The following is a 23,443-nucleotide window of genomic DNA, read 5'->3' on the forward strand; positions in this document are numbered from 1 at the left end:
TCACGGCTGAGCGAAATTTTGTGAGTGCACCTTGCCTCTCACCTTCGCTCAGCCGCAATCTGCTTCTACGAGAAATTCCTTCGTACAGCAATTTCTCGCTCGAACAAAATTTTGACCCACCCGCCATCCCTCTTCACCACGCGTGGGCTCACGATGATCTGGGCGCTCTTTTCCGTATCACGCTGACATGATGTAAAAGAATGTCAGATTAAAACAGTCGGTATGTGATTCTTTGAATATGCGCACCTTCCACTTTCTGGCTTGCTTTGCCGCTCGAATCTGCAACTGTTTGTGTCAGTCCTACAAATTTCGAGAGATGGGAAATCAGAATATACCTTCGAGAATTGCCTGATGATCCAGCATTCGTTGTGGATGTTGGCTCAACGGGCGTGGACCCGGAGCCATATAGCTCGTTGCGTCCTTGGTTCTCGGACGTACCATTTTGATGTCTTGTCTCTCCAAAAGCTGGACTCGGCAAGATTGAGGTGTCTTGAATACTGTATGCGCCTCCCAAGTACCCCAGACCATCATCTTGCCCATGGTGTGGTACCGGGTTAGGTAGACTCCAGATGGCCCTGTATGGGGTGCCCCTCTGATGAGGCAGATTGGTTTGCCGCCTTGATGTGCCCACAGACATATGCTGCTGGAAGGGGAATATTGGTGCAGAAATTGCACCCATTGTGGGCTCGTATACGATGTCAAAACTATTGATCGGGGCGTGACTCATTGTGCGCCCGATATTGGAGTCGTTAAAAGACTCCTGACAGGCCACAGAGGAGCTCGCAAACGGTGCAGCGAGCTCACCCTGAATATTATCCATCTGCACGGAAGTCGGCGGGTGATAAGGAGGATTATCCCATGACATCGCCGCGGGATCGTTAAAATACTCGTTCATCAACGTAAGATCGATGTCCCCGAGCTTCGTCCAATCCAACGATAGGTCTGTGACGGGCATTGGTGTCTCTTGTGCGGCTGATTCATGGTTCTATGGATGAGAGGTGGTTAAGTTGATATACCACATTGAAGTGGGGGTTAGGACACGTACGAGTGGACCATGTGTAACCCCCAGTGTTGGGGACACTGCGTTCCCGTCCTGCAAACGTTTATCTACAACGTTTGAAATGTCATTTCTTGGAGTAATCCCCCAATATTCAAACATATCGGGGATTAATGGTTGTCGGAGATCTGCTGTAGTACCATCTACTCCGCTCAGAGGGTAATGGTTTACTGTCAGATTAATGATGTGTATTAGAGTAATGTACATACAACGAGAGTCGCGATCTCACCGGCCTCAGTCTCATCAGCACCGTTCTGAGCAAGCATGATCTTGGAAAAAATAGAGGTGTTATAGGACATTGTGGGTTTAGTCAAAGAGGAGAACTGATGGTTCAGAGGTAAAACTCAGTGAGAGCGTATCGAAGTGGGAACTTTTGAGGTGAACAATGGACTGTCAAATCTTTATAACATGAGAAAAAACCCTGAACACGCCTTCTTGGAGTCATACCTCAGCGCTGGGATTTCCCTGTGGGAAACAGTACAATCGGAATCTTTTCATTACGCTTCTTAGCTGTCTCTCTCATTAAATCGGACGGAACGACAGTGAGGATACCCAACAATGACCTCAAGGTGTAGACATTTACTAAAGGCTGTGATCATCGTGACTGGCTTGAACATCGTTATTTACCTCTAAGCTAAGTTGCGCAGGCAGCGAGTATTGAGCACGCGGCAGCCGCAATGTGTACTACACCGGGTAGATCATAGCGGTTAGACAACACACAATACGTATACAGCATTTATTTCCCACTGAATCGATAGCCTGAAAGCTGTACGCTCCGCCACTTTGATCACACATACAGTCTCTCACTTTTTCATCTCAAATCCAAAACTAAAACATCCTCTTAATGAATTAAGAGAGACTATAACTGTGCGATTCGGAAAAACTTCATGGATTACATTGTGTTGGCCCTACATTCTTTCCAACACGGTCATGTTGTCGTGCAGATAAAGTGGTAGCAGAGCTCTGAACAGTCCTGGCCGCTTATCCCACGAACCCTGTGGCTCCGAGAGGAGTCGGACGGACTAAGCGACATCATTTATTGTTGTTCTGTGCAACCATAAAGATGGAACAATATACTGGTAAATTGATAATCTAAGTGATATACTTCTCACCACAAAGCACAGTACACAGCGAGGATGGGCGGAGATTCAGACGGAATCAGACAATGCACACACACAAACATGCATCTGAAGCGACTGCACAATCTCTCCACCCGTCGTGTGTACACTGACCCAGCGGCCGTTCTTTGACTACTGAACATCCAGAGACCCATGAGTCTGTAACAGTAAAGCTTCATGTCCAAACACGAGAGGGAGCAGGGAAGAGGTAATAGCGGGACACTGAGACAGAATGGGAAACGTACATTTCAATTGCAATCACTGTGTTGTACTGTGATGTTTTGAAGGTTCCGTGGAGCCAGCATTGGCAGTCAGAGTCAAGCAGAAGAGACAGGGAAGGGATAATCGTGGAAGTAGAAAGTTGAACAGATATTTCATCGCGATAAGATGTGATATGAAGACTGAATTATTCGAAGATTCAAAAAATGGACTGTTTCAAAGCGACACAGTAAATATACTCGGCCTAAGGTGTCCAATGTAGGCTGGTCAATATAAGTGATATAACATTGCTTTAGCGGCGTAAGGGGAGTATGGAAAAAATTGGAACGGTATATACTGTGTACAAGTAATAAGAGGGATATGATTCATAGAAGGAGACTCATTTGGTTGTCGCACATTATCACACTGAATTCCTCTATCCGCCCTCTCGCTCCACACCTCTATAGGCCCACCACATATTCATCAACACCCAAATTCGAAGCAACACCAGCTGCATCTGAGGCCATGCTACCATTCAGGACAACGATTGGATGCTCTCATGGTCGATTTTCGTGAGACTCTGATGATGAGTGATATGGCACTCTTTCTCATTTATCCTGTTTCCGACGTCCAGACCACGATAATGTCGAGGGTTCTATCCCAAAATGCGCCGTTTCAGGCAACATAAATCCGGTAATCATATGTGAGATTGCACTACATGAAGAAGATGGGAAACTTAGAGCAGGATATGAGGTCGAGGTTTCGATGTTCAGTCTTAAAAGATACACTGAGGCAGAGTGGGCGAATGTGGGTATCACTTTTTTCTCACACTCAATAAAGCTTGCCGATAATGCCGTGAACAAGCTGATTACAAACTGGAAAGATGTTGCGATGAGTTGCCGATTGCGCCGCGACCAAACTCATGCAAATTGATAAGATGCAGTGATAAGATAAATAAAATATTTGACTACTTCCATCCGACGTTGGTCCCCAGCTGCGCAACCGCTTTGTACTACCGCCTATGAACTACAGGTATCAAAGGTTTATGGGAGAAAGAAGGTGCGAAAATCAGCTGACTGTCTGCATATTCACAATTGGAGTGCTTACTTTTCTTTTTCTTTGGCGGGCCTTTGTCGGGCCTCATTCCTTGATACACCTCATTGCCATACTTGTCTATGCGGACTATGCGTTCCGCCGGTTTTTCTCCTTCATTTGCAACCCTGTTGTACGGGCAGGGCGCTCCTTTTTGTTTCGAGCTGACATAATGTCCAAAAATGTCAAATCCAAACACTCGGTATGTGACTTTTCGAAACAAACGCACCGTCCGTTTCCTTGTGTGTTTCAAGGCTCGGATCTGCAACCTTTGCATCAGTCCCATATATTGCGAGAGACGGAGAATCAAAATATACCTTTGAGTATCATCTAGTGATCCGGCACTCCTCGTGGATGTTGGCTCAACAGGTGGGAACCCGGAGCCGTTTAGCTCTTCGTGTCCTTCGTTCTCAGATAAAATATTGCGATTATCTGTCTCTCCAAAAGGAGGATTTAGCAAGGTGGAATTGCAATAAACACTGTACGCACCTTGCATGAATACCAGATGCTCATTGCCGTGGCGGATGTCCCTGTATGGGGTGTTTCTGCTATGAGGCAGGCCCGTTTCCTGTCTTGACGGGCCAACAGGCACGTCTACCCGGGATGTACATGCTGGTACAACATGCGAGGTGGATGCGGGCTCGTGTGTACTGTCAAAGGTAATGATGTTGCTTTCCGTTGGCCTAGAAATGGGCAACGCATCCGATGCGGCTCCACATGTCGCCGCCGTGGGGTCTTCCAAACTGTTAATCCACGATTCGACGTGACTATCCCATACTTTTCTCCACATATCCCAATACAGCGACGGATATGACTTGGGCAACACTGTCTCCTGTGCCGCTGTGTATGGGGATTGCGGGATGATGGGTGATGAAATCTGGTGAACCTCTTCGAAGGCAGAATAGTTGGAGCCCGGTACATCTACAAGTTGATCATATGTGCCCTCCAGGGGCAGAAAACCATGCTCTGCGACATTTGAAAGTTGTTTCCTAGCAATAATGCCCTGATTTTCAAGTATATCAGGGATTATCGCTGGCACGATATCTTTCAAGTCACCCTCTACTCCGTTCAGAGGGTAGCGGTTGACTATCACAATAATCATGCCACATTTTAGAACAGCGTTCATACAGCGACAAATCGTGATCTCACCTATGGTATTCATTGCCGCCCATTCAATCTGACCAAGGGTTACCTTTGAAGAACTAGCGGCGTTTAGCGACATCGAGGGCTTCAATTTGAAGAGAAGTAAAAGTTTAGGCGCAAGAATTGGGAGCGGATCGTAGTGGGAATTTTTGAGGTGAACAACAATGGACGGCTCGATCTTTATAACATGAGAAAAAAGAAGTTGAACACGCCTTATTCGAGTCATCCCTCAGTGCTGGCTTTTTCCTGTGGGAAACTGTGCTAGCGGTATCTTTTGGTGTTTGATCACCACGCCTCTTAGTCCTTTTTCTCATTTCATTGGATGGGACAAGAGTGTGGATGCTGAGCCCCAGTGAAACTCGGACATGCACTGTTCTGCAGAATTCTGCAGAAACAGGGAAATATTATGCAAGTATCCGCGGATTTTCATTTATTGCAGCTCCGCACATAAAAAATCTGCAATCTACTGCCGGATTGATGGCTGACACATCCATCAATCATTACGCGTCCCTAACCAGAGGTTGAATTACGCCGTCTGCCTATTTACTTGAACACTTTGGCTGTAACACTCCTATGAGCAACATACCACCCAGACCACAGCAACCATGTCACTGCCCACGGTGCCAGGGTGCCATGGTGAGCAGAAAAACAGTTCAGAATCACGCCAAACTCTTCAAAAATAACTCGGGCCCGGGTCTTTCGTCACATTTGCAAATACCCCGTTATCAAGAATGGCTCCAATCACGCTCTGCGAGACCTGAGAGAAGCGAGAAAGAGGAAGAGATGATATTGGATAACTTAGACAACAAAAATGATTCGGAGTGGGAAAATGACCTTGAAGAAAGGCCATTGAAGAGACACCGTGAACAAGCTGTAGTACGTTCAAGTTATTTAGAGTGCTTTATGTTACGATGCACAAGTCTCTATAAGTATTTAGTAATGTAATAATTTTTTTAGCCCGTGCTCAATGAAACACACCCCAATGCTCAAGTGTACAATTTTGAGAATGAACAAGACGATGACATATATGTGGTATGTGTCTAAATGTCTACCAAGTCATTCTGTTCTCACCGTAAAGACAGTCTGACAACGATCTTAATCAAAACAATGATATTGAACTGCATTGTCCACACCCACCTGACGATGAAGCTGATTCAAACTCTCTCCAAAATATTCAGGACCCGAGTAACACAGCGCAACATGACTTCCAGGCACTTGCGCATCTTGATTCTCTTACAGATTCACAACCCAAAGAAGATTTAGAAGAGGATGACCGTATCTCTTCGCTTGGCCAAACATATTCCAGTCATTCCAGAATTGAACATGTTAAAATTACGCAGAAATTCATCGACGAGATTTGTAATGCGAGTCTACAAAATGGTAAACTAGCAAATGATGCTCTTCATCGACTACAGAATCCAGAAAAGGGCCCAGTCGATATCTCAGATCCGGATACACGTCTTTCACTGGATCTTTTCATAGCCTGTGAAAATGCTTCCCAGCGGACCTATGGCAACATCCGACAGTGTCTTATTCAGAGATTTCCAGAGCTTGACGGTACACTCTTGACATACGACGCTGTAAAGACTCTTACAGAAACTCTTACTGGGGTGGTTTCAATCTCTGACGACATGTGCATAAATTCTTGTTACGCATTTACTGGACCATTTTCCGATTTACAAAAATGCTATTACTGCTCGGAACCTCGTTACAATCCTCTGGTGCTCGCGGAAACAGGTAAAAAAGTTCCACAAAAGGAAGCATGCACTTTTCCTCTTGGTCCACAGATCCAAGCCCTTCGCCGTTCTAAAGAGGGGGCAATTGCAATGACCTATCGTGATAAAAAAACTCGGGAAATTCTTAATATCCAAAAGGCAATTGCCGATGCGAATGGCAACATTGGCAATTTTGTTTACGAAGACTATCTTTCTGGAAGCGACTATTTGGACCTTTTTGAAGACCAGAACCTTACTGAAAATGATACTACCGTTATCTTTTCATTTGATGGAGCACAGCTATACCGAAACAAGGGATCTGACACGTGGATAGCCGTCTGGATTATTTGTGAGTATAGCCCGACCACAAGATACAAAAAAAAACATGTTCTTCCTGCGGTTGTTATTCCTGGGCCCAATAAGCCTAAAAATTCCGATTCTTTTACATTCAGATCCTTTCATCATCTCTCGGCTATTCAGCGCGAAAACAATGGCAAGGGTATTCGAGTCTGGAATGGCAACAAAAATACAGAAGTATTTTCACGGGTTATTCATCTCTTGACCACTGCGGATGCTGTTGGACTTACAGAAATGGACGGGCGGGTTGGGCACCATGGTGCACAAGGATGTCGCATTGGATGCTCTATGAAAGGCCGACACAAACCATCAAGTGGCCATTACTTTGCAGTTCACTTACGACCACTTAACGCAGTTGGAGAAGATTGCAGCCATGATGATTTGACTTCAAAAATGCAGCAAATATTATACACGACTCACCCCAGGAATATCAAGATAAACTTTCTCAAATCATCAATTCACGAGACCAGGCTGATTATGAAAGGAACCGAAAGCAAACCGGACTCTCTAAGCCATCAATAATTCAAGGACTCCGATACACAATTCCTTTACCCATGTGCTTTTCTGTGGACCTAATGCACCTTTCTATCAACATTGGTGAATATTTAATTCCTCTGTGGCGTGGAATTTTTAAATGTGAAGCAACGGATAACAAGCTTACATGGAACTGGGCAACACTCACCGGAGAAACATGGCAAACACATGGAAAACTTGTTGCAAAAGCTACCTTGTACTTTCCATCATCATTTCATCGCCCTCCTCGTAATCCTGCCGAAAAAATCTCAAGTGGCTATAAAGCAACGGAATACTTTCATTATTTGTTTGGTCTTGGTCCAGCTTATTTCCGCATTTTTCTTCCAAGCATCTATTGGAAGAATTTTTGCAAATTAGTTCGTGGTATCCGAACCATGACTCAACGAAACATTAGTAGAAATCAAGTACGCGAAGCACACTCATATCTTGTCCAATTTGTACAAGAGTATGAAAACCTTTATTATCAGCGCCGTATGGATCGTCTTCATTTCTGCCGACCGTGGCTTCACACAATCCTTCACATTGGTCCAAAAATTAGCCGAATAGGTCCAGGAGCATATATTAGCCAGTATACAATGGAACGTGCAATTGGGGATCTGGGAAAGCAAATTCGCCAACCTTCTAATCCGTATGGAAATTTGTGTCAGATTGCTCTACAGCGTTGTCAAACTAATGCACTTCAATCCATGTATCCTGAACTCGACTCTACTGCTAAAGTTTCTGCGCCAATGTACTCACACGATAATGGCGATGGGTTTCTTTTTTTAGCTCCAAGGCAAAAAAGGCCGTTAATGTTATGTGGTATTGAAAAGCAGATAATCGAATCGAAGCTTCATATATCCACCCTTAGAAAGTGGGGAAGGCTTCGCTTACCCAATGGACAGGTTGCACGAAGTGTCTTTTCAGAAGGAAAAAGACTATCTCCAAATACTCGTATCACACGAAATCTCAAGGTATGTCCAAAATTTATACATTTAATACATTACAACTAACACAAACAAGCTTTTATTGAATGAAAAGATTGAATTTGCTGAAGCGCAGTTTTATTTTCAGCTTGTTGATCCCAACAACAGCAACAAATTTATACCATATGCTCTTGTGTCTATATACGGACCCCCGGATCAGGATATGCTTGAGCAGTCTTCAAGAACACTATGGGCCTGCGCCTATAGAGGCACTGAAGGATATCAAATTATTTCAATGTCTTCAATAATTTCTGTGGTTTCTATGCAGCCCCTTCCACCACGTCTTGGGGATCCCGAGAATCTTTGGTTTGTACTTGAAAAGTTGGGGTTAGATGACACAGAAATTAGTGGTTATGTAGATTCAATTTTGTAGGATTATATAGAATACATTTCAGTTATAGACAAGTATTTTCTTGTGCTTTGCAATACTTGCCAGTGACCCAAAATATGTGTATCCATGCATCTCGATCCCTGTAAAGTTCGCTTTCCCACGAATTTATAATATTTACTTAACAAGTACCAACCAAGAACATTTTCCTGACTTCACAATAGAACAATAAAAGTAATAGCTAGCATATTCTGACTTGTTCATGTACTGATGGTGTAGTCAAGCTATAGCAATGCATTCTGACGTGCATCCAAGCATCCGACTGCAATAACAAGTCAGATGTGACATACAACAATTGTGTGACTATAAACACGTGATTGGTGCAGCGAGACGTGTTGTGGTTGCCCTGCACCATTATTGCATTCCTCTTTACCTTTGTTTTTACCTTTCTATTCAATATCAATATGGCTCATAATTTTGACTTTTCTGCTATAAACTACACTCAAAATCACAATCAAAATCAAGAGCACTACTTACCGATGACTCAGTTTAATTTTTCTGCAGATAATAGTCTTGCCCAAACAGTACCTGCACCGACTAGCTCTGTAAGTCTTTTATTCCCCGTTTTTACCTTGACCGACTACTTGGGCATTTTCTAAAGTTACTTTGAGGCCCAGAACACCCAAAACAAATCACAACAGTCAACCGAAGCAATTCTCAAAGCTGCTACACATTTTATGCTAATGGCAGCGCATAATAAGGCCCATGCAGAGCTTTATGAGGAGTGTATGCGGTCAAAATATCAATTAGAGGTGCAATTGTGCGTAAATCCTTTTATTTATAAACCAATATATGCGTCATAAATGTGTTTTTTTATTCAGAAAACTTGTGTCCGAGCTCAAGGAGGAGCTCAAAGAAATCCATTGTCACGGCCTGTCTAGGCTCGGAGATTCCTCAGGCTCACGTCACGGGCAAGATTCAACAGAAAATGGCAATCCGAAAGCACAAAACCCATCCATTACCATTCCCTACTCACCACCAATGGATAAGCAGGACGACTATCCGCATGTTCGCTTTTGGGATAAAGAGGAGTGGATTGATTATAAAACAAGGGCGGCAAACCGTAACCAATCAGTTGATAAGTTATATTTTCTTTGTAATGAGGATGGCGAGATGGTTTCACAGGCACGTCGTGAAGAAATGACAGAAACGGCCAAGGTGGCATTCAACGAACTCTACTACTGGCGCCTTGATCCACATACATGGGGAAAGGGAAATCAACAGGCTCGGGACTACTTTAGCGCAATAATGAGGGGAAAATTTCCCGAGTTTAGATGGTGCAGTAACGACTGGAAGATTAGGGAGTTTGCAACCATTAGATATCCTGACTGGGCATCTCATATCCGTAAAACGGGTGACTTACTTCGTGAGTAACATTCCTTCTTTTAATTGCACTGCTCAGATGGCGGATAATGGTACAAAAATTAGGTGCACGGCCTTCTATTGGAAAGCGAGGCACCGATTACAACAATCTCACCGCTTCAAAGCCAAAAAAGCGACGCCCAAATACTTCATTGCACAGTCACGCCGGTGAACAGCACATCATCGATGTTGATGCAGGTATAGTTCTCTTTGATTCATGTTTATATTTTTTGAATTGTGGTAATGATACTTCACATTCTTTCAGTTCCCCTACCCAAAGAAGTTCCGGTTCCGGGTCCATCTACACTACCCAACCCAGAATTTGCGTCGGATTTGCCTCATCGTCAGGAATCTCCCACGGTTGAAGAAATCTTATCGGCAACCGCAGCTTCCATCTCGACTAGAACATCTGTTGAGTTGGTCACGACATTGACATCAAACTCTACAAATCTTCGCACCTTAGAAGACTCGGAAGTGCCTATAGTCAATGCTGAGGTAACCGTATCACAGCCCTGTTTGTATTGTTTGTATTGTCCTGCTAATTTTGATCTTTGTAGAAACACACGGACGGGTTGGCCAGTGGTACTACAAGCAACCTTTCTGGCACTTCTGAACCGCCTGCATTCCAGAGGGTAGAGGACGTGGAGCTGACTGTACCTAATGGAGTTCAGCAAAATGCTATATCAACTCGTCGTACAAGGGTAAGGGCTACTTATTGTTTTTTGTTGTTGTTCTTTTTCTAAATGCGTCATCGTTAAGTTAAATCCTTTGTAAGTTCAAGTCAATTCTTTGTTATTCTATAACTGATACCACATTTTACAAACTAGAGCCGGTCTTACCATTCCAAACCCAGCCTTTGAAGTTCCCGGGCAGTCCGCTCTTGAAAACACGTCCAATTCCGAGTCTTCCATGGTCCCGGCACAAAAGGGGAAGAAAGCAAAACCCATGGTGGTTTCAAAGGCGCTGACCGCTCGGTAAGAAATATATATCTTCTTACGTATAACTTATATTGATTTGTTTGCATTTTTGTTTGCATTTAGAAATCTTTTCGCACTTGATTACCAGAAGACGCACCCTAATGTCACTGCTGCAGAGTTTAAGAAGGTTTATGAGAATCTCGACAGGGATATTATCAAGGTATGTTTATTCCTTTGTTTGTCTGTGCTAGAAACGGCGGCAACGCTAACCATACTTCTGTTAGAAATATGAGATTCTTAGTAAGGAAAGAAAAGCAGCATCAAAGGCGCCAGCAGCTATTACAACAAGTGCTGCGTAAGTGGCTCTTACCATTCATGTGTATCTATATCAGTTGGACTTATTATTCTGCCATTTTTGATAGTGATTAACTTAGTGATTATGGCAATATGGACAATACAAGAGGGATGTTCATGGCATATCAGCACAGATGTGCTCGGATAGTCTCGGATAGCTACAGACATTTGTACAGAACAATGTGATTAAAATAAAACCATCAGTTCAAAGATTGGCAGATAGGCACATAATGATACAGATAGTCTCAGAGTGCTCCAGAACTATCTGCACCCAAAGAACCCGTGTTGAGCCCACTCATGCAGAAACGACAGACATATGCAGAAAAAAATCTGCAGGTGGGAAATTTTCTGTATATTTCCTCGTATATCTGGATTGCGGATTTATGCAGATATTCGCAGAGTAGCGCATGTCCAACTTTCACTGGGGCTGAGCAATGACCTCAAGGTAAAGAAATTCACTATGCTCAGCAATTACCCCTCGGTTGAACAGCATTGTAATTGTATGGATATGTTGCGCAGGCATCAAGTATTAAACACGAGGTGACCTCGATGTACTATCAACCACACACACAGTAATTTTTCCCACCGTACCAATCACCTGAAAGCTGTACGCTCCATCACTTTCTTGTAGCTATTAAGTGCAGCCATGGTTACACGCCGTTCCCGACTCAAAAACGAAAATCCTTGTAATGAATCAAGAGACACTGTAACCTTGCTTGAAGCTCTACTCAAACGCTATGAAGAGTTGACAACAATTTATGACTTACAAGTTTTTCTCGGCCCTGCAATCTTTCCAACCTAATTGGGACCCTTGACAGTTCAACCCACGCATCCCTCAAACCCTGTGGCGCAAAGAGACATCTTTCTGACACATTGTAGTTATCAAGGTTCGCACAATCTCCCGCCTGACTACTCCACCCTAGCCCTTCCTCCTCCTCTCGCAACCTCGTTTACAATCCGTACCTCTTGTTCATAAGAATATTAGACAATTTGTGAGTGATGCCCGCACGAGGTAGGGAAGAATGGTAGAGTCGTCAGACATGCGGAGACAACCGTGCTGCTTGCGGAGGTTGATGCGTAGCTGTTTTCAGTACCCTCTCAGTACATCAATGATAGGGGACATACCTCTCGCCGTGGGAATCGCACCAACGAATGGCACCAAAGTAGGTGTAATTCTCTCTTTCCCTCCTATTTCTGCGCGGATGTGATATCGCGAGTAAGTGCTTGGTTGATTGTGGCCTTGGTCTGCTGCATTTCAATGCGTGTCCTAAATGCGAAGCGTCCGGTGTCTGAATTCGGTCTGTACATAGATGACTTTGGATCATAGTTATAATATCTTGATCTTAATGAGTGACAAAATCCCATTTGATCGCTGAGAAACGATACAATGTCAATCTGCAAATACACTTATTATTATCATTGATCAACTATAAATGAACATGTGAGCTAGGCCGATGAAGTATAGGTGAACATCAAGTCCGTTGTACAGGCCATCATCCGCAGGTAGTTCAATTAAACTATGGCACAAAGGACTGCCACCGAATCAGCAAGAACAGCCACACCACCCACATGTGTACATAAATACCCTACAAGAGGGTGTGTGTATAGGGTGTGTGTGCTTGTGCGTAAATGTTTTCTGACAACCTGTCTCTCCAAAAAGAGGACTCGGCAATATTGAAGTGGAGTGAGGATTGTGCGGGTCACCTGAATATTCTATTGAAGTTGAATGCTTCAGAACCGCTCTGACTGGGCAAGTTGTTCGAAAAATTGAATAAGTTGGGCTAGGACATTGAGTGAAGAGTAAGGAGGTCTGCCAGGAATGGGTAAAGGTCATTCAAGGCGGCATCACCGAGATTAAGTCGTCCTTTGTTGGTCCAGCCACGGGGTTGAGGGATCGAATTAATGTCCTGAGTGCAGAGTTTCGTGAACACGGGCCATGTGGAAAGACATAGCAATCTGTACCAGGATTAAATCCTTGGGGGCTAGGTGGAAATAGGAAGCCCTCGGCGCCTCCTAACAAAGTGGTGAATCCGTTTGCAGGTGCATGGTAACTATCCATTCCTATAAACACTATTTGCATTAGATCAATGCACTTGCAATGGTTATTACAATCTCACCAGTGATATTGAAATTGAATGCTTCAGACCCGCTCTGACTGAGTGTGACGTTCAAAGAATCGAAGAAGTTGGACTGCGACATTGAGTAAAAAGGCAACGATGGGTTCTGATACAAAAATTTGGAATGGGTCAAGGTGAGAAATTTCGCGGAAAACAATGGATAGATCGTAAGAACCACTACAAGTGCGTTGGTCTAATGCTAATGGTGTTTGTAGAAATGGATAGTTACCATGCAGATTTTCAGGCTACGGAACACCCTCGATATCACAGATTACTTTTTTCTCACACTCATTGAAGCTTGCCGAACACGCCGGACCAAATTCGTACAAAATGATGAGATGCATACGATAAGATAAGCAAAATATTTGACACGTCCAACGTTAGTCCCCCGTTCCACAACTGCTCTGTACCACGGCCTACGAACTACAGGTATCAAACCGGGAGGAAAGAAGGTGCGAGAACTAGCTGGCTGATTGTATATCTACGATTGCAGTGCTAACTTTTCTATTCTGTTTGTTTGGTAGCGTATTATGCATATTATGCGTACCTTCTTTCCATTGCCGTCTACACGCACTTTGCGCTCAACGGGTCCACCCACCCTTGTTTGGCGCCCCTGCCGTACTATCGAGGAGTTCTCTTCAGTGTTCCACTGTCGTGATGTACAAATATTTCAAATCCAGACTTGGTATGTCATTTTTCAAACACACGCACCGTTCATTTTCTTGTTCGTGTTGAAGCTCGGACCTGCAACCTTTGGCGCCAGTCCTAAAAAATTCCAGATATGGGAAATCAAATATACCTTCAAGCATCACTTGACGAGTCAGTAATCCTTCCGGATGTCTGTTCAACGGGCGTGAACCCGGAGCCTTGTCGCTCTTGGTGTCCTTTGTGCTTAGGTTGAAATTCTGGACTGCCTGTCTCTCCAGAAGGTCGACTGTGCAAGGTAAAAATGAGGTAAGTATTATGTGCACCCCCTGAGTATCCCTGATCATTCTCTGTTGGAATTATAAAGAGTTGGGCAGGTTCTGTGGTCCCCGTATGGTGTTTACCTGCGAAAAAACATGCCCGTTTATTCCCGTGAGCGACCAACCGACATGTCTTGCTGAGAGGGATTACTTGTGCAGCATGTGCTTGTGTGTGTCGTCCAAAAAATTATTCCGGACCTGAGAAATCGTGTGCTCGATATTGCAGGCGGGATGAATATCTGATGGGATGGAGGGGCACGTTGTGAAGTTTTACAAACTTCATTGACATCTCTACTCTACCTATCTGTGTAGCGATGGGCAGCGCATACGATGCGGTTCATGGGTCACGGAAAAGGGTATCTCTCTTGCCGCTGAGTTTTGAGATTGCAGGATGATCAGTACTCGGGTACAATGGACCGCCCCGGAGGGGCATCGTTGAGCTTTGGGAAACCTACAAGTCGACCAAGTGTGTCTCCTCCGGGGCGGTAACGTCGAGTTCTCGTCTTGCAAACCATGCTCTACCGCATTTGACAATATTCAAACATGTCAGGGATTACCCCTGGTGGGATATTTTCTAAATCACCCTCTACTTCGCTCAGAGGGTAACGGTTGACTAACACATTGATCATGCCATATTTTAGAACAATATTCATACAGCGACAACTAGCGATCGCAACTGTGGTACCCGTTGTATCACATTCGTTCCGTCTGCCAAGCGTGATTTTTGAAGAACCAGCAACATTTAGCGACATCGAGGGCTTCAATTCGCAGAGAAATATAAACGTTCAGATGTAAAACTTGGAAGCAGATCATAGTCGCAAATTTAGACGTGAACAATGGACAGGCAATTCTTTGTAATATGAATGCTTACACGCCTCTGACTCGTGTCATCCTTCAGCGCTCGCCTTTGGCCGTGGGAAAGTGTTCCATCGGTATCTTTTGGTGTCGGATCATGATACTGCTTAGCTATTTCTAACGAAGACACCTACTGCGATTGATGAAGCAACGGCCGGGAGGCCAGAAAATGACCTCAAGGTAAAGAAATTAACCACCATTTACGGTGACACCCCGTTTGAACAGCATATTCTACCTCCAGGCTGACTTGCGGGGCCGAGCTTGCTGTATACAGCGTGCGGCTGCCACGATGTTTGCTGTACCAGTTAGATCACAACGGGTAAATAACATTTACGATGAACAGTGCTTTTCACACCTACAACGATGTCTTGAGCCAGCTATCAAGGTACACATTGTCCAGTTCACAGGTTGTCTGAAAGTTGAGCGTAGTCCCCTCACAGTACACCAAATCTCTGGTTTAAACGAAAAAATGAGGTTCAGAACGTCTAGATTTTAATTCAAAAGCCGCAGTCGCATTCCATATAATCGTCCACAGTTTTTCTCCACTCTCTGTTCGCGCGTTGGCACCAGGCCTCCCCTAAACGTCCGCGATCTGACTGGTTAAATGAAGGTAAGTTAAGAATATCTCGTTTAAATGAATGCTCTAGGAAGTTACTGATTTCCTTTCCTTGCAAAACTTGAAAGAGCAGGCAGTGCGCCATGCGCCACAGCAAAAATAGCCTCTCAGCCACGATGTTGAAAGTGCTAACTTGAGCACCTCACGTGAGGCCATGAGGTTGTCGCTATTTAGCCGACGTCGAAAGTTTCGCTGTTCTTCATCCGCAACTATCATGTCCACAATCCTATCGATACTAAAGGTGAGATTCTGGCTCTTCTCTTAGACGAGAAATGATACTTAATACAATACAATATAGTCTATATTTTACCTTCAACGCCGGATAGTGTATCCCTGGGGCTTCAAGTCATATCCACGCTGTGCGTTCTTTTTCTAGTCTTCCTTTTCGTTGAATTTGCTGAGGTTTGTGTGGAATGTACAAGATGTGTGTAGCCCGGGCATGTACCGCATGTGTCACGAAGACGTTGTACTCATCACCAAAGACAAAATGAAGCTTCACTGCTTTCTCGTCGGTGGCATCCCGGAGCTCGTAAGGATACCACCCAGCTTCACACGTCCGCGTCTCTGGTGACTCATTCTGATTTTTTTGACTTGCTTTTGTTCTAGGAAAGTGCGAAAGGGACTGTGATAATCTTTCATGGGAACGCGATGAACTACGGGGACATGCTAGACCACGCAAAGGTATTCTACGATCATATGGTTGCCACTCTCTTAGTTGAATATCGAGGGTGATCTTTGAGTTCGTTACAAGTCGTATACGTAAACTGATGAGGGCATTGTAGATACGGACATAACAAAGGCGTGCCGTCTGAGAAAGGTGAGTGGCTTTCAACCTTCTTACACCGTTCTCCACAACTCAATCTGCTTTCAAGGTCTTTGCCTCGATGCTCAGGCCGCCGTGGACTATGTAACTTCTCACCCTATTCTGTCAAAATTGCCAATCGTAAGTCAAGGTTTTGATAGTCTAGGCGCTCATACTCAAGCTTTCACGCATTTCTCAGATTATATATGGTCAATCTCTCGGTGGTGCCGTAGCTATTGAAGCAGCAAGTAAAAATCACGACAAGGTGCGTATTGATTCGTATTGTAAGAATACGTGCGACATCTAAAAGGCATTTATCTTCAGATATCCGCATTGATTATAGAGAACACATTCATATCCATAGCAGAATTCATCAATGGCTTTCCCATTATCCGACATCTCTCCTGGATGTGTACTCAGAAATGGAAATCTTCAGCCAAATTGTCCCGTCTCCCAACCTCCTTGCCTATCCTCATGCTGAGTGGTCGATTCGATCGAGTTATCGATCCTTCGCACATGGATGAGCTGTGGAAGGTAGCCATGACTAGAGGTCGTCCGGAAAGCAAAAATGGCCAGCCAAATGAAGAATACCAGCCTCCTACCAAGGACATGTTTCAAGAATTTCCGTATGGAAGACACAGTGAGTGGATTGTTGAAAATTGTTTCCTTGTTTGTTTTTTCTTTTTGCTTATTTAACGTCATTTGTAGCTAGTACATATTTGGAAGACAATTACTGGGAAACTATAATTAAATTCCTTGAAAACGTCTTAGAAATTCAAATACCGGATGTAGATGAAGATGAAGATGAAGACTAGACAATTCCTAGTTGTTTGTCTGTTACTCACGATGCCTTGCACTACTGTTTTGATCTTTGATTTCCTTGACATGGGTTGATATTATACACATCTTCGAAATTATATTTTATTGTAGAAATATAGATAACAACATATGTTTCGCTATTTAATGAGGCAATATCATGATCAACCATTCAAACAGTTTGACTGAACTCGTCCCAGAAGCAATGTAAACAATTTTCAAGACTGGTGTTTGTGAAGTGAGCTAGTGGGCGAGTCATGGGTAGTGAAGGGTGTTTCTTTTTTGAATAGTTGCAATTGAAATGTGAGAACTCACTACAACGAAAGGTTTGCAAACTCGGCGCTTTCATGATATAAACACTTCACGGGAAGTGAGACGTGTCTTTGCCAGTTCCGCGAATTGAATGTTCGCCTCTTGTCATCTCCAGTCGCTCCTGCATTCTATTCAGGCTGCTCGATGAGAGCACATCTCCCCGGCCTCTGCGCAATGCTGGGCAACGAAATTATCATCTCCATATCCATATGCTCCATCCTATCTTCCCTCGTCTTCTTCGTAGTTTCCATACGCTTCAAGCTTGGGGCAAAATGTAAGTGTAAAGGTTTCCCTTGAGACACATGGTCTGAGGGAAAATAATGAAATTTATTATTCTCCTTTATACGCGTATGTTCTCTGGGCGTTCCTCATTGGACTATGGTAACAAGCTCTTTGAACTCGATCAACCCTGACCTTGGCTGGAACTGAAAACGCCCACGACGAAGTTTTTCAATCGGAGCTTGAATGCGTTGATCTGTGGCAGTGCTCAATTTTGAACTTGCACTCTGCGCCGACGCCCGATGGCAACACTTGGACGAATCTCATTCCAGTTCTTATCTATCTACGATCTGTTTACTTGGGAAGTTATTCAAACTTTCTCACCGAACTTCAAATCCATCCAATTGACTCAGGCTCAGCAATTAGCCTAACGACGCGTCGTTCGAAAGTCGATTTGAACGGCGAAGAACTGCTTCCTCGAAATAGTCATAGACACTTCAAAAGAGCTACGGGCCGGATGAGAGATTGATGAGGGAGAAATAGCAGTCTGAGACACGGGTATATCTTACAATTCACTGCTCTGTCATGATCGGTGCGTTGGCTTGATTTTGTCGTGATATACCTGTCATCTTATTGGTTTGCTGTCGTTTGACATTTAATCTGGAACCCGAATCTCTCCCTGGAACCTCACCTACCTCTTTTTAGATTCAGCCTATGTACCGGTCATTAACTCGAACCCTCACAGACCTGGATTCCATCAGCTAGTCAGCCCCATACGGGTATGTGTCTCATCTCATTTATCTACCCCCATCCCCCCTTCCGCGAGAGTGCTGTGGGATGCTTCGTCTAGGCTCTGTTCATGAGTACCTTTACCCTCCTTTAAACCTAAACCGTCCATACAATGCCTGCGTGGCTCATCACACATACCGCTCTTACTCCCACCCTTCATTTCGTAATCATCCTTGCCCACATCCTCCACATATGGATCCCATCCTAGAGAATCGCCACCAGCATTTATCTACGAGTAGAAGTTAGTTTTATACACCCATCTTTGGCTTCCCAGACGCACTCAGCTCTCCCACAATGTGTTCATGTTTTCCTCTACAGTTTCCCACCCAGGTCCACATCGCATATGCACAATTCACAAGCGCCCAAGTCAACGCGACCTCAACTACCTGAACGAACATATGCGACCTACAATATTGCAGGGAATGTTCAATAAACGACCGGTATACCTTATCGTACGTGCTAACCATCCGCTATCTTACCGTCTAATCATATGCTGGTCAATAGGTTCCCGAATAGGTGAAATACATGACACATATACCCCAGTTATCAACGGGATTGTTGTTGACTTGTGGAAGGACTATAGCACGCAGGTATTTTTTAGCATGTTCTACCTCACCAGTGGTTTGAATACGTTCCAGATATCCTATCGTCGCAACACGCCATCGCTCGACTAAACCCGTTTCTATGCGTCGTGATCATGTCCTTAAATCGGATGAAACTAGGAGCACGCACAAATGGGAGCCCATCAAGCGCTGGAGTTACACGACGTCTGGAGGGTATGGTAACAGAGGGGCGGGATCGAAAACAGGGAGGTGGGGAGGAGAGGGGGGCTAGGGTAGGATGATCAGGGTCCGCATATATACTAGCATGAACGGTGCGTCATTTCTCTTGTCACTTTTTTCTCCATTCGCGTGCCCAGAAGATTGTTTGATCCCGTGCTGTATCATTCCGTATCTCTCTTTTTTTCCATGCGGCTGCACTCTGATTTCTCGCATATACTTCCATGTTGTCGCCAATTCACATTCGCAACCACACTCTCCGCTTGTTATCAATTGCAAGTTGTCCATTCAAATTTACCACAACTTGTCATCACTTCTCATCAACGCACCTGTTATCCCAATTTAAGGAAGAAACTGATTATATTCGAAACAGAACTACATTTCAACTTAGATGACTGCAGACAATTGTACGACCATCCACCAGCTTCAATTAACCCTCCCAGTTCGACATCGCGAGTCGGGATCACCCCAATTCTGCTCGCCATCAGCACCAGGTCGTTTGCATATACACCCTACGGACCGACCGTGGCTGACAAATGCTTCCAACTCCCAGAGATATTCACCATGATGTGCTGCGCTGTGCTGATCCTGGGAGGTGCATCGATCTCCAGAGAATGGGAATGATATCTGGATACATATCCACACAAGCACCGCGCAGAACTACAGGCTTTCATTCATATCCACGCTGTGAGTTGTGCTAGTAATTGTTCCGTCAAGTCCTCTCATTTCTGAATCTTTTGACATTATTCATGACGTATAAACTTGAAGACGTGCTTACACCGGATATGTTCAATATGGAATACGAAAATGTTCAACTCGTCACAAAAGACAAAGCGAAGCTTTATTGCTATCTGGTCGGGAGACTCCAAGACCTCATAAGTCGTACGCATATGTGCTCAGCTTCAAAATGACAGTGCTGACGGATTAATGTGAACTTTGACTTTGACTTGATCCAGAAACATGCAAGAGGAATCGTTATTTGGTTCCATGGGAATGCGTTTAATCATGGAAGTGAGCTACGTGCAGTGAAGGAACTGTATCATCATGGTTTGGTCGCGCTCACAGTTGAATATCGAGGGTTAGTTTGGCATTCACGAAATCAATACATACATGAACTGATGGTAAAATAGCTATGGACATAACAAAGGTGTACCGGGAGAAATGGGTGAGTTGCGCTTAGACTCAACATGTCTCTGCTCGGTCCTCTGCAACTGAATATACTTTCCAGGTATTCGCCTCGATGCTCAGGCGGCCGTTGACTATGTGAAAAACCACCCTATCCTGTGTAAACTCCCAATCGTAAGTCGATGCTCTAAGAATCTAGGCGCTCACACTCAGCTTTGCACACGTTTCCAGATTTTATACGGTCAAGGTCTCGGTGCCGCTGTAGCAATTTACACAGCAAGTAAAAATCGAGACAGAGTACGTATTCAACCATACCTTGTCAGCACAGATAACATCTCAACAAAAAAACAAAAAAATATCTTCAGATATCCGCTCTAATTATCGAGAACACCTATACATCCATCCCAGACCTCCTCAGACGACCTATCTCCTGGATGTGTACTCAAAAACGGTGGTCGTCCAGCACATTACCCCGTCTCCCGGCAATATTGCCCATTCTAGTGCTCAGCGGCCGAATGGACGAGTACCTACCTTACACGCACATGGACGACCTATGGAATATAGCCAGAACTAGAGGTCGTTCGGAAAGCAGCAAAGGCGTTCCAAATGAGGAATATAGACCTCCTCCGAATGATATGTTTAAAGCGTTTCCTTTGGGATCGCACTGTGAGTGGACCCGTTGCTGATTGCTTCATTATTTCTCTCTGATTTCGCGTCACTGGTAGATTATACATGCGATGAACCCGGTTATTGGGAGACTATTTTCGAATTTCTTGACCCTTTCATTGTTCATACAATAACATAGATGATTTAGTTGGTGCCGCCTTTGTACGACGTGTCGATAGAATTGAGGAACGGGGGACAGAGTGCTCAAATTGCAGACATGCAATGAAGCAGGATGGGCACCAGGAAAAGAGCGTGGCTAGCCTGCGTGCGACCTATTTTTGCGTGCTGCGCATAAATGCTATTCGGTGAATTTGCGTGCAAATTGACAGATCTTGCGTGTACATGTCATTGAAATGCGTGCAGCGTCATTGAGGTAGCGTGATATATGCGTGCATATCTCAACACAAATCTGACATTTAGCAAGTTGTACTAAGTACTAGATATACTATTGTAAGCACTGGATTGTTATACACCTTTCTTTTCATTTAAATAGACTCTGACTCCAGAACAAGTGGTGTATAGCCTAATAAGGTACTATTCCCCCACATAATTTTCGTCTTTCACTCGCTACTGAGTTGTCAACAGAAGACTTCTGAATTCTTTTGGAGTTAGTGGACCTTCCTCCTTACGAGCTTTATGCAAATTAATAAGGACATGATGAAACGAGATCATAAGCAGCCAGAAGTCACCACTACAGACTCAGGATACATGAGTACTATACTTTCTTCATCTTCATTTATTCATGGAATAGATGCCATCCCTTAGATATCCATACCGCACTTGGATTCAAATAGCATCAAGGCAGTTGAAGAAGACAACACTACCAGTCCATCTAAGGATGCACCTACGGCACAAGGTGTGAATATAAAAGTATTTTCAAGCCGTACTACACCGTTGATACACAATACAAATGACAATATCTCTATAATTATCCCTCCACAAGCGGCTGGGATGTACAGTGAACTTTTCATTGAATACATTTTTTCAGTAGGATACTTCGAGCCAGAAACGCATAAGTTCGTACTGGCGTGCAAGATGAATCTGTGTGCGGGGTCATCGCGTGCGAACCACAGGTGTTAGCGTGTCAATTACACGCAATAATCGGGTCGCGTATCATCGCGTGTCCTCGCGTGCACGTGGGAAAGTAGGTCGCGTGCTGCTTGCGTGTCAGATGCGTGAGTTTGAGTGCGATTAGCGTGCTGTGATGTCACGCTCATCGTCGTTCGACGACACCAAATACTTGTCCAAAGGACAAAAAAAAAGATTTTATTCAAGTTCGCGGGCCTGGTAATGTGGTCGGACATCATTGAATAAAAGGTGTTGCCGGATGCAATGCGGCTGGTCGCGTAGTCGGCCGGAGATGGTGTCGAGGAACACGCCCAGGTACACCAAATCATCCGAGCAAGCTAACTGTGCTCATAAGTAGGACGTGATAGCAATGCTGAAGTCACAAGAAAACAGGATTTACCTCTGTATAGTAGAATTTTGAGTAGATGTCTATTAATTAAGCCAAATGCTATAAATGGCAAGAATCATGCGAGTGTGCTGGCAAGGCATTGAATAATTATCATTTATTATTGAACTAATCCAGTAGAAGAGAATCCTTGTTTCCTTACGCACGAGATACACGAGTACTGGCGAGAAATAATCCAACACTATATGTGACACAATTGTGACATTGCGTGCAGAACACATCCATATGCGTGCAGAACACAGTTGTTGCGCAAAAATGCGTGTCACGCAGGCACACGCAAAAACGCACGCACGCGAGCAGCCACGCTGATTTCTGTATGCCCAAGCAGGATGTGGAGTGCACAACCGGCACTTATTATCTGCTCTTGATCAGTGGATTGTAACTCGTTACTTAGAGGGTATAATAATAATTTATAAAGCCTCGCTGATCGAATGTGATTGTCTGTTAAAATATGAAGGTCTCGTGAGTGAATTAATGTTACATCTGCATCAGCAGTGCTCGAGTCAAATATAACCCATGTGAACCAACCAACCATCTCGTCGGCACTCTATGGCTCCGATAACGGTTCCCAAGAATGATGGCCTGCTGCGAATTTACATCTTACACTCACGCTATCATCACCACCATTACTGTCTCGACCAGCCCACTGGCACTGTTTCTACTCGCATTGAGAGGCAATATACCAGCTTTGCTCATTACAGAATTGTT

The 23,443-nt window shown here is 44.2% G+C and overlaps 6 protein-coding genes across 6 annotated transcripts; 4 read left to right on the forward strand and 2 right to left on the reverse strand.

Annotated features, from left to right (window-relative positions):
- Positions 1 to 208: 208 nt before the first annotated feature.
- On the reverse strand, positions 209 to 1,356 carry JR316_0005525 (uncharacterized protein; the record flags this gene model as incomplete). Its single annotated transcript, XM_047891283.1, has 3 exons — positions 209 to 985; positions 1,046 to 1,107; positions 1,263 to 1,356. The coding sequence occupies 3 exons, from the start codon at positions 1,354 to 1,356 to the stop codon at positions 209 to 211; spliced, it is 933 nt and encodes a 310-aa protein (XP_047748632.1).
- Positions 1,357 to 3,385: 2,029 nt separating this feature from the next.
- On the reverse strand, positions 3,386 to 4,687 carry JR316_0005526 (uncharacterized protein; the record flags this gene model as incomplete). Its single annotated transcript, XM_047891284.1, has 5 exons — positions 3,386 to 3,399; positions 3,481 to 3,629; positions 3,783 to 3,897; positions 3,955 to 4,551; positions 4,615 to 4,687. 5 exons carry the CDS (start codon positions 4,685 to 4,687, stop codon positions 3,386 to 3,388), a joined length of 948 nt encoding a protein of 315 aa, XP_047748633.1.
- Positions 4,688 to 5,241: 554 nt separating this feature from the next.
- On the forward strand, positions 5,242 to 7,202 carry JR316_0005527 (uncharacterized protein; the record flags this gene model as incomplete). The annotated part of the gene is made up of 3 exons (XM_047891285.1): positions 5,242 to 5,484; positions 5,566 to 5,640; positions 5,691 to 7,202. The coding sequence occupies 3 exons, from the start codon at positions 5,242 to 5,244 to the stop codon at positions 7,200 to 7,202; spliced, it is 1,830 nt and encodes a 609-aa protein (XP_047748634.1).
- Positions 7,203 to 9,046: 1,844 nt separating this feature from the next.
- Positions 9,047 to 11,205, forward strand: JR316_0005528 (uncharacterized protein; the record flags this gene model as incomplete). The annotated part of the gene is made up of 10 exons (XM_047891286.1): positions 9,047 to 9,112; positions 9,185 to 9,327; positions 9,389 to 9,933; positions 9,996 to 10,127; positions 10,195 to 10,424; positions 10,487 to 10,630; positions 10,689 to 10,699; positions 10,757 to 10,903; positions 10,970 to 11,066; positions 11,131 to 11,205. 10 exons carry the CDS (start codon positions 9,047 to 9,049, stop codon positions 11,203 to 11,205), a joined length of 1,590 nt encoding a protein of 529 aa, XP_047748635.1.
- Positions 11,206 to 15,967: 4,762 nt separating this feature from the next.
- On the forward strand, positions 15,968 to 17,370 carry JR316_0005529 (Protein bem46; the record flags this gene model as incomplete). The annotated part of the gene is made up of 8 exons (XM_047891287.1): positions 15,968 to 15,994; positions 16,130 to 16,282; positions 16,360 to 16,481; positions 16,536 to 16,570; positions 16,626 to 16,696; positions 16,755 to 16,820; positions 16,880 to 17,195; positions 17,264 to 17,370. The coding sequence occupies 8 exons, from the start codon at positions 15,968 to 15,970 to the stop codon at positions 17,368 to 17,370; spliced, it is 897 nt and encodes a 298-aa protein (XP_047748636.1).
- A 2,849-nt stretch (positions 17,371 to 20,219) lies between these two features.
- JR316_0005530 (Protein bem46) lies at positions 20,220 to 21,400 on the forward strand (the record flags this gene model as incomplete). The annotated part of the gene is made up of 7 exons (XM_047891288.1): positions 20,220 to 20,352; positions 20,497 to 20,548; positions 20,601 to 20,635; positions 20,699 to 20,769; positions 20,827 to 20,892; positions 20,961 to 21,261; positions 21,321 to 21,400. 7 exons carry the CDS (start codon positions 20,220 to 20,222, stop codon positions 21,398 to 21,400), a joined length of 738 nt encoding a protein of 245 aa, XP_047748637.1.
- Between the last annotated feature and the right edge of the window lie 2,043 nt (positions 21,401 to 23,443).

The sequence above is a fragment of the Psilocybe cubensis genome, chromosome 5, assembly GCF_017499595.1.
Source record: "Psilocybe cubensis strain MGC-MH-2018 chromosome 5, whole genome shotgun sequence".
Lineage (NCBI taxonomy): Eukaryota > Fungi > Basidiomycota > Agaricomycetes > Agaricales > Agrocybaceae > Psilocybe > Psilocybe cubensis.